Source organism: Osmerus eperlanus, chromosome 6, assembly GCF_963692335.1.
Source record: "Osmerus eperlanus chromosome 6, fOsmEpe2.1, whole genome shotgun sequence".
Taxonomy (NCBI): Eukaryota; Metazoa; Chordata; class Actinopteri; order Osmeriformes; family Osmeridae; genus Osmerus; species Osmerus eperlanus.
The window spans coordinates 16,848,163-16,861,220 of record NC_085023.1 but is presented as its reverse complement, the minus strand read 5'-3'; the positions used below and the strand labels follow the sequence as shown (position 1 = coordinate 16,861,220).

General features: G+C 45.6%; 1 protein-coding gene across 7 annotated transcripts in view; it reads right to left on the bottom strand.

The window, feature by feature from the left end:
• Positions 1 to 13,058, bottom strand: part of LOC134022434 (sorbin and SH3 domain-containing protein 1) — a 36,387-nt gene that overhangs the window by 5,663 nt on the left and 17,666 nt on the right. For 6 of the 7 annotated variants that reach the window (XM_062463958.1, XM_062463954.1, XM_062463959.1 and 3 more), the window contains exons 14-22: positions 10,647 to 10,696; positions 8,151 to 8,329; positions 3,202 to 3,284; positions 2,813 to 2,980; positions 2,140 to 2,186; positions 1,699 to 1,813; positions 1,383 to 1,508; positions 1,072 to 1,266; positions 330 to 878 (exon numbers count right to left, since the gene is read on the bottom strand). In XM_062463958.1, coding sequence (XP_062319942.1) covers positions 330 to 878; positions 1,072 to 1,266; positions 1,383 to 1,508; positions 1,699 to 1,813; positions 2,140 to 2,186; positions 2,813 to 2,980; positions 3,202 to 3,284; positions 8,151 to 8,329; positions 10,647 to 10,696 — 1,512 coding nt within the window. Of the gene's footprint in view, positions 1 to 329; positions 879 to 1,071; positions 1,267 to 1,382; positions 1,509 to 1,698; positions 1,814 to 2,139; positions 2,187 to 2,812; positions 2,981 to 3,201; positions 3,285 to 4,596; positions 6,076 to 8,150; positions 8,330 to 10,646; positions 10,697 to 13,058 lie in introns of all 7 variants that reach the window. The other variant, XM_062463960.1, reaches the window with a different exon arrangement.

Here is a 13,058-nt window from a genome sequence, read left to right as displayed (position 1 = left end):
AAACAGTCTAGATTAAACTTTCTATACCACTGAGTTTGTAGTCTTATCAAATTTGCATGTTAGTGGTGCACGCTTAACAACATGCAAACTTGCAGGAATTCAAAGCCTTGTCAAACAGGGTGAAAATATTTGATTCCGTCCTAGATAAACCAGCTAAGCACCGCATGTTACAAATTCTCTCACGCCTACAGTTAGTAATATCTATTACACAACCATCCATTGCGCAAATACTGTAAACTGACGCAAGCTAAATGATAACATTCTATGGTGGCCCACAGCCCTGCTCCAGTGAGCCTGAGATGCAACACTGCACACCATGCAGAAGATACCTCTGCAGGGCTATTTCGCCAGCTGCCCCGTGCTTCGCGGCCACTGCCCCTGTCCCTGTCTGCCCCCTCCCCCTCTGTCAATTCCCTCTCCAGGATGCTCAGGGGGCTGGCCCCAGTCAGCCAGCCCTCCAGGCCTGACCCACCGCAAGGGCTCAGGCTGCGGGAAAGACGGGGGGAGGGAGGGGAGAGCAGGAAGTCCTCTCCCTGAGGTGGGGTGAAGGTGAGGAAGGGAGTGGCTGAGCTGGGGCGGGGAGGGTAGGGTGGGGGCAGGGGGGAAGCTGAGGGAGAGGCCGTGGGGGAGATGCAGTAGGGGCTGCCATAGATGGGGGGCACAGGACTGGCGTTGAGGGAGGGTGGCAAATACTCGCCCCAGCGATAGGACACTGTGGGAAGGGGGGGGAGAGGAGGGGTGGGGGCAGCAGGGCGGCTCGGCCCGCCCACAGTTAGGGAGATCCACTCGGACGAGATTGCGTGGACCTCAGGGGACACGGAGCGGCGGGGGGAGTGAGGGAGTGGGAGAGGGGAGGTGGCGAGCCGATTACGGTTCAGCTTTTACACCAAAATGACAGAGAGGAGGAGGGGGATGAGAAGACAGAAAAGGAAAAGAAATATGAAAACAATGTGCGTAAACAATGGAAGTGAAATAAATAGTGGACTTGGAAATAAAAATCCTTTTGAAAGGATGTCACATTCCTGTAGACCTACCTCTACAAGGTGGGTGTATGAGGTGGTGCTTTCCTACCTGAGGTGAAGCGTTGGTGCTGCGTTGAGGTGAGTGGCTCATGGGGGGGTCTGGATACTCCACTCCATTTTTGACACGGGGTCGTTTGTGTACCTCAATGTAGGTCACAGGGAAGATGCCCTGGCGATTGGTGCCAGAGATTTTGCCCTCATACCAGTTCTCATCAACCCGGCGAATCAGAATGATCCTCTCCCCCTGCAGACATACACATGCATCTCATTAACTCACAGATGGACAAGTGATGTGCAAATAGAAACAGCCATTGATTTGTCATTACGTGAGACACTTAAACCTTGTTCTTTCTGCCATACCTTTCTGAAGGACATTTCCACTCCTGTGTCCCCCGTGAAGTTGAAGCGGGCGATAGCTTCCCCGTACTCCAACACCTGCACTGGGGCACTCTTTTTTGGCTGGGCCTTCTCGGTGGGGGGAAGCAGCTGGATGAGCACACAAAACATCAAGTTACTGGTCGTCGTTACTGTTTTCATAGCTGGGTCTCAACATCATGAGCAGATCTGTAGCATAACCCCAAAGTGACTTGTTGACATAATCTGGCTGTACAGCAATAAATCCAACCAAAAGGAACCCTTTTGAAAGTCTAGGTCAATGGTAAGGGACTTTATGTACCTCAACGTAACTGCGTGGGAAGATGCCGACTCTGCCGTGGTGTTCACCTTCATACCAATTCTGATCCACCTGTTTATAGATGTACACGATGTCTCCCTTTTGAAAAGGCAACTCTCTGACAAAAAAAAGATGAAAGAGGTGTTTAGATTAGAATTGTCAACAAATACCAATTGAAGAGAACAGCAACAAGAAAACATAAGAATTTAACAATGATTCACAAAACTAAGAAACAGGCATCGAGATATATGAGACTTGCAAGGGTGCGAGGAGTGAGGCCAACTCCATAATGTGGGACATTGTCACTTTAAGTCACATCAAAGTTACAGTTTTATGGCAACTATGAGACATGAGGGTTTCTATCTCACTGGAGCTCGAAATATTTCATGCTGCATGTTCCAGAAAACACTTATAGTACCGTTTGAGTCCATTTGTTTTACCTACTTTAGGGTCTCTGCTCTGAAGTCAAATCGAGCCAGGGCAGGAGTTCTCTGTAAACACACAGTGGCAGGGATTGTTAGAACATGACTGGCATAAAGATGTTCTCTGTCTGACTGCCTGCTATGCTGTAAAGCATTGAACATTGCTTATCTTCAGGCTAGCTGGTCTCGCATGCCAGACTCCAAGGCTTGAGCAGAAAGTTAACAAGGTTGTCTTATAGCTTGAGTTAGACTGAATCACTGGGGGTTGTGCCTCCACAATTTATATCCCTGTGAGATGTTATTGACCCATAAAGTCGTGGAACTGAAAAAGGAAATATCCCTTGAAGTTTGCTCTCTTGCTTTCTCACAGCTTACACTGTGTGTCATTTCCCATTTTGATATTCTCAGTGGACAAAAGAATAGTGAGACATTTTGTGACAATTCAGTAAAACATATACTGTAAATGTGTGACTTATAATAAATGTCTGAGCTCATTTGCCTAAGAGATGTGTCCTTTCAGTGTCCCTGATCCGCCAAGAATATTCTAGTAATGGAATGATACGCATGTGACTCTTCTCCTTTATAGCATACATGCCTACTGTTGGGTGTAGTTACTGACAGAAGGCTGCAAAGAGAGTTTACAAGGAAAGCTGAAAAGCGCCTGCTCATGAAAGCAAATAGAGCTGATTTGCTACCTCTGAACCAGATTTCCTTTTATCTGTGTCAGTGATGTTGAGCAGGTCTCCAAAGCGCTCGTTTGTGATGAACTGGTGATGAGTCAGGACGATGCCTGTGTGCCGCCTCGAAGCCGTGTCCGCCTCTTCCTGTTCCCGCTTCAGCCGACGCTGCTCCTCCAACATTTTCTGAAGGGACAAAACAGTGTTCCATGATCATCTCCTGTAGCAGATTATACTTTCCACGATTAAACTTCCCTTGACTTCACATGACACATTACTTCTGTAGTATGTGCCCAAATATTTCTTGTACTGTTTTACTGTTGCTCAGTTGTTGTTGACATTGTTGCATGTCAACAATGAAGTGTATTTTTGGTACTGTAGAGAAATGACTCAGACAGGAAGATCACCTCTTTGTCGCCATGGCGTCTCCTGACCACCTCGTCCTGTTCGCCCTGATCACCCTGGATCAGAATCTGGGATGAGTCTGAATCTAACAAAGATAGAAACAAATCCATTATGTTCTGACGTCTTTTCAAAATATACTTACTATATCTGTAATCATATGTGAAGAAACATCCATGACAGCACTGTAACTACAATGCACATACAGTATAGATATGATGACTCAAGTAAAGCAAATGTATAACAAATGTTTTATAAATGTACATGCTTTGGGTGAACAGTGGATTTTGACAACAGCAAACAACACACGCAGACAAAATCGTGGTACTTTCCCATGCACATAGAACAAGCACACTATAAACCAGCCAGTGTTTTTGAGAAAATGATACAACACAAGGTTGATGCATTCTGGAAACAAAACTATGAAACTTGATTCAAGTTTTATGAGAATGATCTGTATGATGGTGGAATTGTGTAAATGCCTATTACGTAACCATATTTAGAGTAATGTGATCAATCATTTGCCCTCTAAATGAGCTGTAAAACTCCAAGACTACACTAGGCTCCTAAAATACTACTCACTTCCTTAAGTTCTCCCCACCCTGCCTGTTTCATAGACATTTCACCATGTCTGTTAGCAAGTGTCGAAAGAGACAACCCGTATCACTGCCAAACTTTCAGTTGCTGTAGCTATCATTGTATCACCAAGTGTATAGTAGAATGGACCAGTGATACTGATACCAGCTACCATGGCAGGAAGTAAAAGCAGGAAACTGCCTGGCTAATTTAAACCTATCAGAGTAGCAGACTGAAAGACGACACGAGGGCCTTGATATAGCACATGTGTTTCTCCCAAAAAGAAAGAAACTCAAAACCATAAAGACATGGTAACACATCACTTGAGGGGGTATCTGCAATGCTATTACTTAACCCACATAAACATTATACATCATTTCATGTGGGTCTTGAAATAGGATGTTTTACAAATGAGTGTAAAATTCATGTGGGACACATTTGTTCAGTTTATCTCCTCAGTGAAGTGTTGCCAAAAGACACATACTTTACCAAAAGATGTCAGAATCCCATATAGTAATTGAAATGCTTTCAAATGGATTTGTGAGGGGGAAAAATGTTCACTAGGCAAGGCCACACTCAAACACAAAATGAATTGGGAAAAAAAGTACCAAACTACAAACAAAGTGAGATGGAGGCTGCACTGTCACTTTGTAACAAAACACACAAACTAATGATGGAAGGTGGCACCATTTTTTTTTGTGGAGGAAAAGGGACACAATGTGACGAAAAGAGTCAGAGAGGAATGAGTGACCACAGAGATGGACACATGTGCAAGAGGAGAGGGAGAAGGGAGGTGACACTGGTGAAAGTATGGAGATAGCCACCTCTGCGGCGAGCTGCCCGGAGCTGCAGTAGATTTCCGTTGGCGTCCAAGCCCTCCCCATTAGTCAGGCTGTCCCTGTCTCCCCCCTCTGACCCCCCATCCCCACTGTTCAGTCTCTCCAGGACCTCCAGGGAGGAGAGGCGCTGGGGGATCAGCGGCCTCAGCTCAACGGACCCACTGCTGTGGCCAGCCATTACCTTGGTGGCCGACAGAGTTCTCTTGGCCTGGTGGGGGTGGAGGGGTCTCCGGACCCTGAATGGTGCCGGGCCAAGGAGGAACAGGTTTCCAGGCAGGCTGCTTTTCTTCTCCTGGGGGGCCTGCTTGTTCTGTTGGGCTGAGGCCTGCTGTCTTTCATGCCTGCGGATGGTGGTGAAGCGTGTGTAAGAGGCAGGGCAGGAGCCTTTGCATTTACTGGGTTTCAAGTGGAGGTGATTGTGGAGGGCATGATGGTGGTGGTTCAGGTTGTGATTGTGGTTGTGTGGAAAGGGAGGTGTAACCATCACTTGAGGGCAGTCTGGTTCATTGTCTACCAGATGGTTCTCTCCAGGAGCCTTTTCAGTAGATCTCTGCTCCACCTCCGCCTCCGCCTCAGTCTCAGCCCCAGACAGTGACTCAGCTCTTGGTGAGTCACTGTACTCCAGGGAGACCACCTTCTCAACCACCTCACTGCCTGACAGAGATGCCTCCTCCCTGGCTGCCTTGCCCTCTGTGTCCACCAGGGAGCAGACCACTGTCGCTGTCTGCGCAGGCTCCGTTTCCAGCAAGGACTCTGCCGAGACTGCAAAAGCCATGTAGAGGTGGGCTGGGCTAGGGCTGGGGCTGTGACTGTGGTCAGAATGCAGCGTTGGCATGGAGGAGGAGCGTGTGGGTGCGGGGCTGGAGCGCTGGATGATTAACTCAAATTCACTGACCCGTGATGACACGGCATCCCGTGGAATGTCACCAGCCTCGTCACCCTCTGACCTCTCACCCTCATTGACCCCTGTTTTCTCAAAAAGTGAGGCCAGGCTCCGGACACTGCCGTGGGGGCTGGAGCCCACCGAGCTAGGCCTCTGGATGCTGTGCATGTTCCTGTACATGGTGGAGAACTCAGCGGTGCTCCTTCTGGTCGCTGGGGAGCCATTCCTAAGGCCAGACGCACACTCAGATGGACAGTTGGGGAGGGAGTCTACATTTTGCCAATCCTCCCCTGCCAATGTTCCAGCGCTTCCCGGCCCACATGTCCCAGTATACAGATCCTCACAACTGTGTGCTTTGGGGTGCCTGACAGACCCAGTCCTGCAGTCCTGGCTGTCGCCACTGGGGGGCAGAAGCTTGGGCTTGAATTTAGAGGGGAGGATTTGTGGTATGCAGGCTTTGGCAGCAGATAGAGGCTTCTTATTCTTACACTGGTAACCTAGGGCATTACTGGCAAGAACTGATCGACTATTTACAGAGGAGCAGGGTGAAATTATATGGCCATTCCCACCTTTATAATCCACTGGCAAGCATGCAGGACAACAGAATAAACAGCATATTAGATTACAATGGTCACAGATTCACACACACACACACACACTTAAACAGTGTCAGACACATTTTTTAAGAAAGACTAACTTCCATCAAAAGTTGATGAGAAGAGAAAAAACTTGATGCAGTTGACATCAAGTAACAAATGACTTTGTTATACTAATAGCAATGGCACTACAGTGTAGTGAGGTCAAATGTGTTCAAATGGAGCAGTGAAACTTTTAATGCCTTACAAACATATTTCATACTGTAGTAACCGATAAGTTTAATACAACTTACATAAAATCAACAGTTCAAGATTATCAACTTAATTGATCAATCTCCAAATCTATTTGAATCTAGTATGCTTTTTCAGTCTCTATGACCTATCAATCTACTGATGACTGTAACAACATAAAGATGTGGAACACAAAGGGCCAGGAACAGAATGCCATGAGATGCCATGTCATGATGATGTGATGTTGTCAGGCCTGTAAGTAAGCATATGAGACTGTCAATATTGCCTAAATGAGACAAATGTCACACAAGGTGCAGTAGCACAAACGACAAAAGGGCATCATCTTTGTCCCTGACTGTTGTGGAAGGCAGTTGCATTTTTGGCTCAGCATCTGGCTGAGCCAAAGGTATAGCTTAGTGGCTCTATGGCTACATGGCTCAGTATATATAATGCCAAATATCCTCATTCAAGGTCCAACAGAAAGACTTAACTCAAGAAGTTAGATGTTTGTAGTACATTAAGAGGGAAAACTCCTTGAAATCCCTCAAGAAGTATTAGCTAAATAAAAACACAAAGCCTGCCATTATCAGCGCACACGTGATAAGCATTTACTCCAGTTTTTGGTTGCTTGCTTTCCTATGTTTTGTGTCCGCACTTCATCTGGCAGTGCAAGACTTAGGGTAATGTCTCTGGTGAGCCATAATGACCAAGTGTGCTAGTCAGTTGACTTCAATCAAGATACAGCGGAATTGCCTTTACAGCTGTTTCCTTCAGTTTACTGAATGAGGCCTTGAGTAAGGACCCGACGGTGCAAAATATCAAACAAAATACTAAACAAGCGATTTACGTTTTGTAAGACTTCACAATCTATTTTGAGGAAAATTATATTTTCTCCACTGAGGTGTTCAATTATAGATAGCTAATATGTTCAATATGTAATGTGGGTGCAACACGGAAAATAAACATTAGAAAATGACTGTCACAAAGGTGAGCTCCCTGAATTTCTGACGTTGGTTTAAGCATTGCTCAACAATCGGAATGTTAAGTATTGGGGGCAGCATCGTGTCTGTGCCCGATCCGTCCCTTCCTTTCTCCTCCCCTCTCCTTCCTTTCCTCTCCTCCCCCAGCATTTCTCTCCTGGTCATGTGCGCACGCATTCCATCCTCTGACCTCACTCTGACAGCTGACTTCCTCCTGCCTGCCCACCCTCTGTGTCCCTCTTGTTGATCTCACCCCTGTCTGGCCCAGCCCGTTAAGCAGAGCCCTGTTTATCTCCCCCTTTCCTCCCCATCCGTCCCTCTGCTGCACCTCTGCTCTCTGGCTGTGGAACACTCTGGAGCCCTGCCCGAAGCCTGCCTAGCTACTGCCTGCTTCAGGAATGGAGGACAGGATCAGAACCTGAAGTTAGCTTCAATTGATTTAGCTGAAACACTGCAAGCAACCTTCTCTCTCTCCCCATAATGTTTAAACTCTCAGTGACTTCCCAAGCAAATGACTGGATAACGTTTGGTGGAACGTCGATGACATCAATAATAAAAAAAAACTGCTGAGAAAATGAATGTTGCAAGGTGATTGGCCACTGCTATGATAACCTGGAGCAAACAAACGGAGCAACAAAAAAAAAAAAAGGAGAAAAAAAAGAAGAGGAAAGAAACGCGTAGATTCCAACAGAAAGTTAAAAGGAAACACATGTATCCCTGACACTTTTACAGTCCAACATCACTGTAAGTCATTGGTTCCGTCTCAGTGGAAGGCCTTCGCATGGCCCAGTGAGGAGCCTGCACCCCCTATCTCTACAGGCAGCCTGTGGAGCGCCACTGGATTCCTACCTTTAGAAGAGGACGAGCTGGCGTGGCGCTTGTTGAGGGCCCGCAGACCTTGCAGAGGAATGTCGCCGCCCTCCAGGACGCTCTTGTAAACATGGCGGTCGCATTCTGGAGCCGCAGGCTCGCTCCCCGACAGTTCCCCGTCCTTCTCCACCTCGCTATGTCCGGCCTTGCAGGCGGAGCTGTGTATGGATGAGAGGGACATGAAGGAAGGAGCAATTAAACACAGAAAGCAGCTTTAATATGAAAGCCTGATTAAGATAGGCCTGCACATTTGCACTGCCAAAAGTAGTCTAAAAAAGTCCAAGGGTAAATATTTTGTGTGATGGTAATTACAACACAGCTTAATTCAGTTAAAATTGTTACACAATCAGCATTTAAGGAATGATACATTTATTGATGCTTGGCAATACGTAGGGCTGACTAAAATATGTTTGCTTGAACTTATTGTACACATTCTGGGATTTTTTTTGCATTTATGAAAACCAAATGTAGGGTGAAAAAGATGCTTTTGTAAAGGCATGTGTGGAATTTGGACTTTGACTTAAAACATAACGGCACTCACTGCTACCCTTATCTTAGCATTCCACAGTGGCCAATGGGAGAGATTTCTAAAAATATTGTCTGAGTGTTCCCACATGCTGTCATGTGCAGCCTCTGCCATGCACCTGCACTGTTCTCAGGTTCACTCAACATGAGATACCACTGGAGTGCGCCACGTTCTGCTTCCCTGTTTGTGCAGCCTTGCACGCCTGTGCTCATTAAACTGACAGTCATTTCTAGTATCACTGTAAATCATACAGAAAAATAAAACAGGTAAAACACAAACAAACTCCCCCCTCCAGGAAGATAAAAATGAGGTAGACTAGAGAAGGAAATCAATTGGGATGATGACATCTAAATATTTGGCTAGATAGTTACAGTTTAGCTAACTTGGCCATAAGCCACATTTGAACCACCCCCCCTCCCCTTCCCTGGCTGCCTTCTCACAGACATCTAAAAAAAGGTATTTGGACCACTGACTCAATACTAAAGACTGCCAATAAAGTAATGTACTTTATGGGTACATTGAAGTATTCAAATAAATTCCCTCTGAGGAATCTTCATGGGGCTACATAACGCACTGGAATATCTCAGATGGTTCCTGGGGAAGATACTACTGAGACCATCTGATGTCAGGCAGCCTGGGGAGGAGACACTGGGTCCAGTGCTACAGTACTGGGGATCCATAGCAGTTGCATAATAACCTCAGTTATTGACTGGAGATGTTCTTACCAATATTATTTATAGGGCAGGGAGAGAATATTAATGTTATTTATCACTTTAAATACATAATAATTAATAATTAACAAGCCTACATGCAATAGAACACAGGGCTATACTGATGTGCTGTGTGTAAGGATCTCAGTTCCTGGTGGATTCTACACAGGATGTCTGTTGCTGACCTGCGTTGAACTCCAAAATAAAAAAGAATCCCCCATTCTTTGCTTTTCTTATACTCTTATCCGCACGATGGATGTGGTATTGACAATGTAAACATAGAAGATAAGGTTGAAAGGGGCAAATGAGGCACATGAGACACATCTTTAGAAAGAAGAAAGTAATTTCAAGAAGTCCTCCAATTTCAAACAAACCCCAGAGAAAATTAACACGCCCTAAACACATGTTCCTTTGAAGAGAGAGAAAGTCTATGCAATTTCATGCTTTTCTTTAGGACTAGTCAATGAGCTTTCACAATGGCTATCTGAAAGTGATCACATCACACACTGCACCTTCCAAAAACCTGCTGTACATAATAGATAATGATAATATTATTGTTTACCCTCTGACTACTGACATTAACAGACCAACAGAAAGTTCCATACAAAAATGGAGGGAGAAGTTTAGTTACTGGACCACAAAAAAATTAACCATGGCTTGGTCCAGAATTCCTCACATTTTATTACGGAAACAAAAATAGAACACATAAATCTCTGCTGACAAAAACAAAGAGATCAAAGCCGTCAGACGTGCTGTTTCCTCACTGACCAAACATCCTCAGTCGTATAAAACCATTGTTCTAGTAGAAGATGCAGCTTCTCGCTCATCCATTCAGGGGGAGATAACGGTTTTGAAGTTACGTGTGGCAGCATGGGTAGGAGCGGCTGGAGTTCCCTCTTCCTCCCCACTAATGACAACCAGGTTTTGGTCTGGCCTGTTTGCCTCTGCTCTGAATTAATTAACACACAATCTCCCCACTATGTGTCTCCTCTACTACCACCATCCCTCGAAAAAAAAGATCGAACCCAGACAGAGGACAGACTGTACTGGCAGCTCCTACTCCTACTCTAAGGAAGCTCTCAGGAAGCAGGGGTCCCCCCTGTAGGGGGAGAGCTCAACAGGGTTTAGGGATACCGAACCCCCTCTGATTGTCCCTCTTCAATACATGCCTGAAATAAAGAGCAACAAACAGATAGGAATTGAGCAGCACACGTATAGGTAAGAGAAGCGTGGACTTACTACTGCTGTAGGTCGGAAGGGGTTTCCAGGGGGCTGAAAGAGGGGGCACTCTGCAACAAACCAAACAAAGAAGTCATTGATAGATCCACAGGAAGGTCTCCTCCAACTAGAATGGAAGCAGGAGCATTAGCTATGGTGAGATTCTTTGTCCTCTCTCTCTGTGTTTCTCTTCCTCTCTCTCTCTCTCTCTCTCTCTCTCTTTCTGCTGTCTCTGTGCTGCCTCGAAAGCCCAGAATTCTTAGCTCTGAAGCTTTACATAGAAGAGTAAGCGTGTGTTTTGGCCCGCGTGCAAGTTGGAGAAAACAAGCAGCAGTGAGGAGGGTTTGTGGGGGTGGGCGTGCATCGGTCAGGGGCACCCATGCGGGGAGGGGGCTGTCACTAGCTCAGCCAATCAGCTGCTGTCTCTAACAGAAGCCATCTCTTTTGTCTGGTATTGAGTCACTCTCATTACCAGTGGACCAGACCAGGGGACAATTAACCAGCTGGTGGTGCTAGCAGGCCAAATTACACACACACACACACACACACACACACACACACACACACACACACACACACACACACACACAGACACACACACACAAACAAACACACACACACATACAAACACACAGAAATGTAATAATGCAATACAATATGCAATACAATATGATACAATGAACAATGAATTCAAAGACATCAAAATGAGCACACATGAAGAAAATATATGGTGAAATAGCCACAATTGTCAAGAGAAGTTAAAATAAGATAAGATCGTCAAGCAAGAAAAGAAGAATTGAGTAAGTATGTGTGGAGAACTGTGAGAGCTGACATGCACGTGGGTATCTTGAGATCAAAAGCAGTTGTTATTTGTGGGGCAGTTACTAACCCCAAAACATAGATAGCCATTCGCTGGGGGAGCACCAACAAGCATTTTGAATGGTTTAGAGCTTGCTAATTTTAGCCCACTGTTTCTGTTGCTTTTTGCAATGTGGACGTCACAGAGGGTAAAAATAACAGACGTGACATGCGAGCTATGAATAAAAGCACAAGTGTTGTTTGCAAATAAGATTGCGCAATCCCAGCGCCACCCTGACCCGTCTAGTAGCGCCACATCTACTTCGGCGCAGCACCCCCTGCCCGCACGATCCAGAAAACAGTTGACCAGACCAGTAGCATTCTGCACAGCTCATTTCCCCTGACATGCCTCTCCTCCTGGTTGCCAGAGGAGGATCATTAATAACCTTTCAGAACGAATGCCTATCTTTATAAGACCAGAATTCAGGCTGGCAGGTCTATAGACTAATCTATTTATAAAGCCAAATGTTCCATGCCACTTCACCCTTCGAGAACATGCCACTGCCACCGAATAATCTGTGTCTGCCCTCGCCTCCTTTCTTGTGTGCCCTCTCTGTGATCTCCCCCGTCACTGTCAACAGGGGTTGAAAGGCTGTCCCTTGATAGTGGTGGGTAATTGAGCTTGCACACAGCGCTGATGGAAAATAAACAGGAAACAGGAGTGAAAGGATTATCTGAAGTCAAGGAATGGAATCTTACTCTGATTATTTAGAAAAGATACTGTAGAAGCCTGAGTCATGTCACTGTCTCTGGTACATGTATGGGTACGTGAAATACAATTTCTAACAGCAATTCATATTAGCCATGGAGACAGTAACCCAAAACTGTTGGCCCTTTTTAAATGTTAGCGCCACAATCCCCTTCAAGAACAGAGCAACACAATACAGTGGAAAGCCCAAATCCGTAATATACATAACACCCAGGAGGAATATCGTATCAAATATAAAAACAGCAGTATCAGATGCTGTTACCAGCCAGACAGAAGGAGGAATGGACTCCTTTCCCTCGACGTGTCAGTGGAACACTGTGTTACTAATGTTTGCACATTTTCAAATGCCTGTTTCCAAACAGGTGTCCTAGATGACTGAAAGAAATTTACTACTTTGCTGAGGTATTAATAGGTCTCCATTGCAGGTTGGAGTGCTTTTCAACTTCAGAAATAGGAATCAGGACTCTGATCATGGAAACTTGAATCTGTTCCTTCCAAAAGTGAACCCTCTTATTTGTTTAGGGATGTTCTTACGAAGATAACCACTTGCCAGCATGACTATACTGTTATAGCTGTATCCCTCATCACCCTCAGCACTAAATGCTTAGAGATAAAGGTTAAGTATATAACAGAGGTTAAATCGGAAAACACAATAGGCTGGGTCGGCTTATGGGTTGCTTCCGGTGGAACGTTAAGGTCGTAGATGGAGCCTCACACCAGGTGGTATGTGACTCATTGAAAAGACTCTGTAGCTGCTTGCAGCTGCCCTCTCCTCAGCATATGCCAGACAGGCAGCGTCACTCGGTCGGACACAGGAGACGATTGTGATGGTCCTGACCATAGTTATGTATGGAATTCTGACCCTG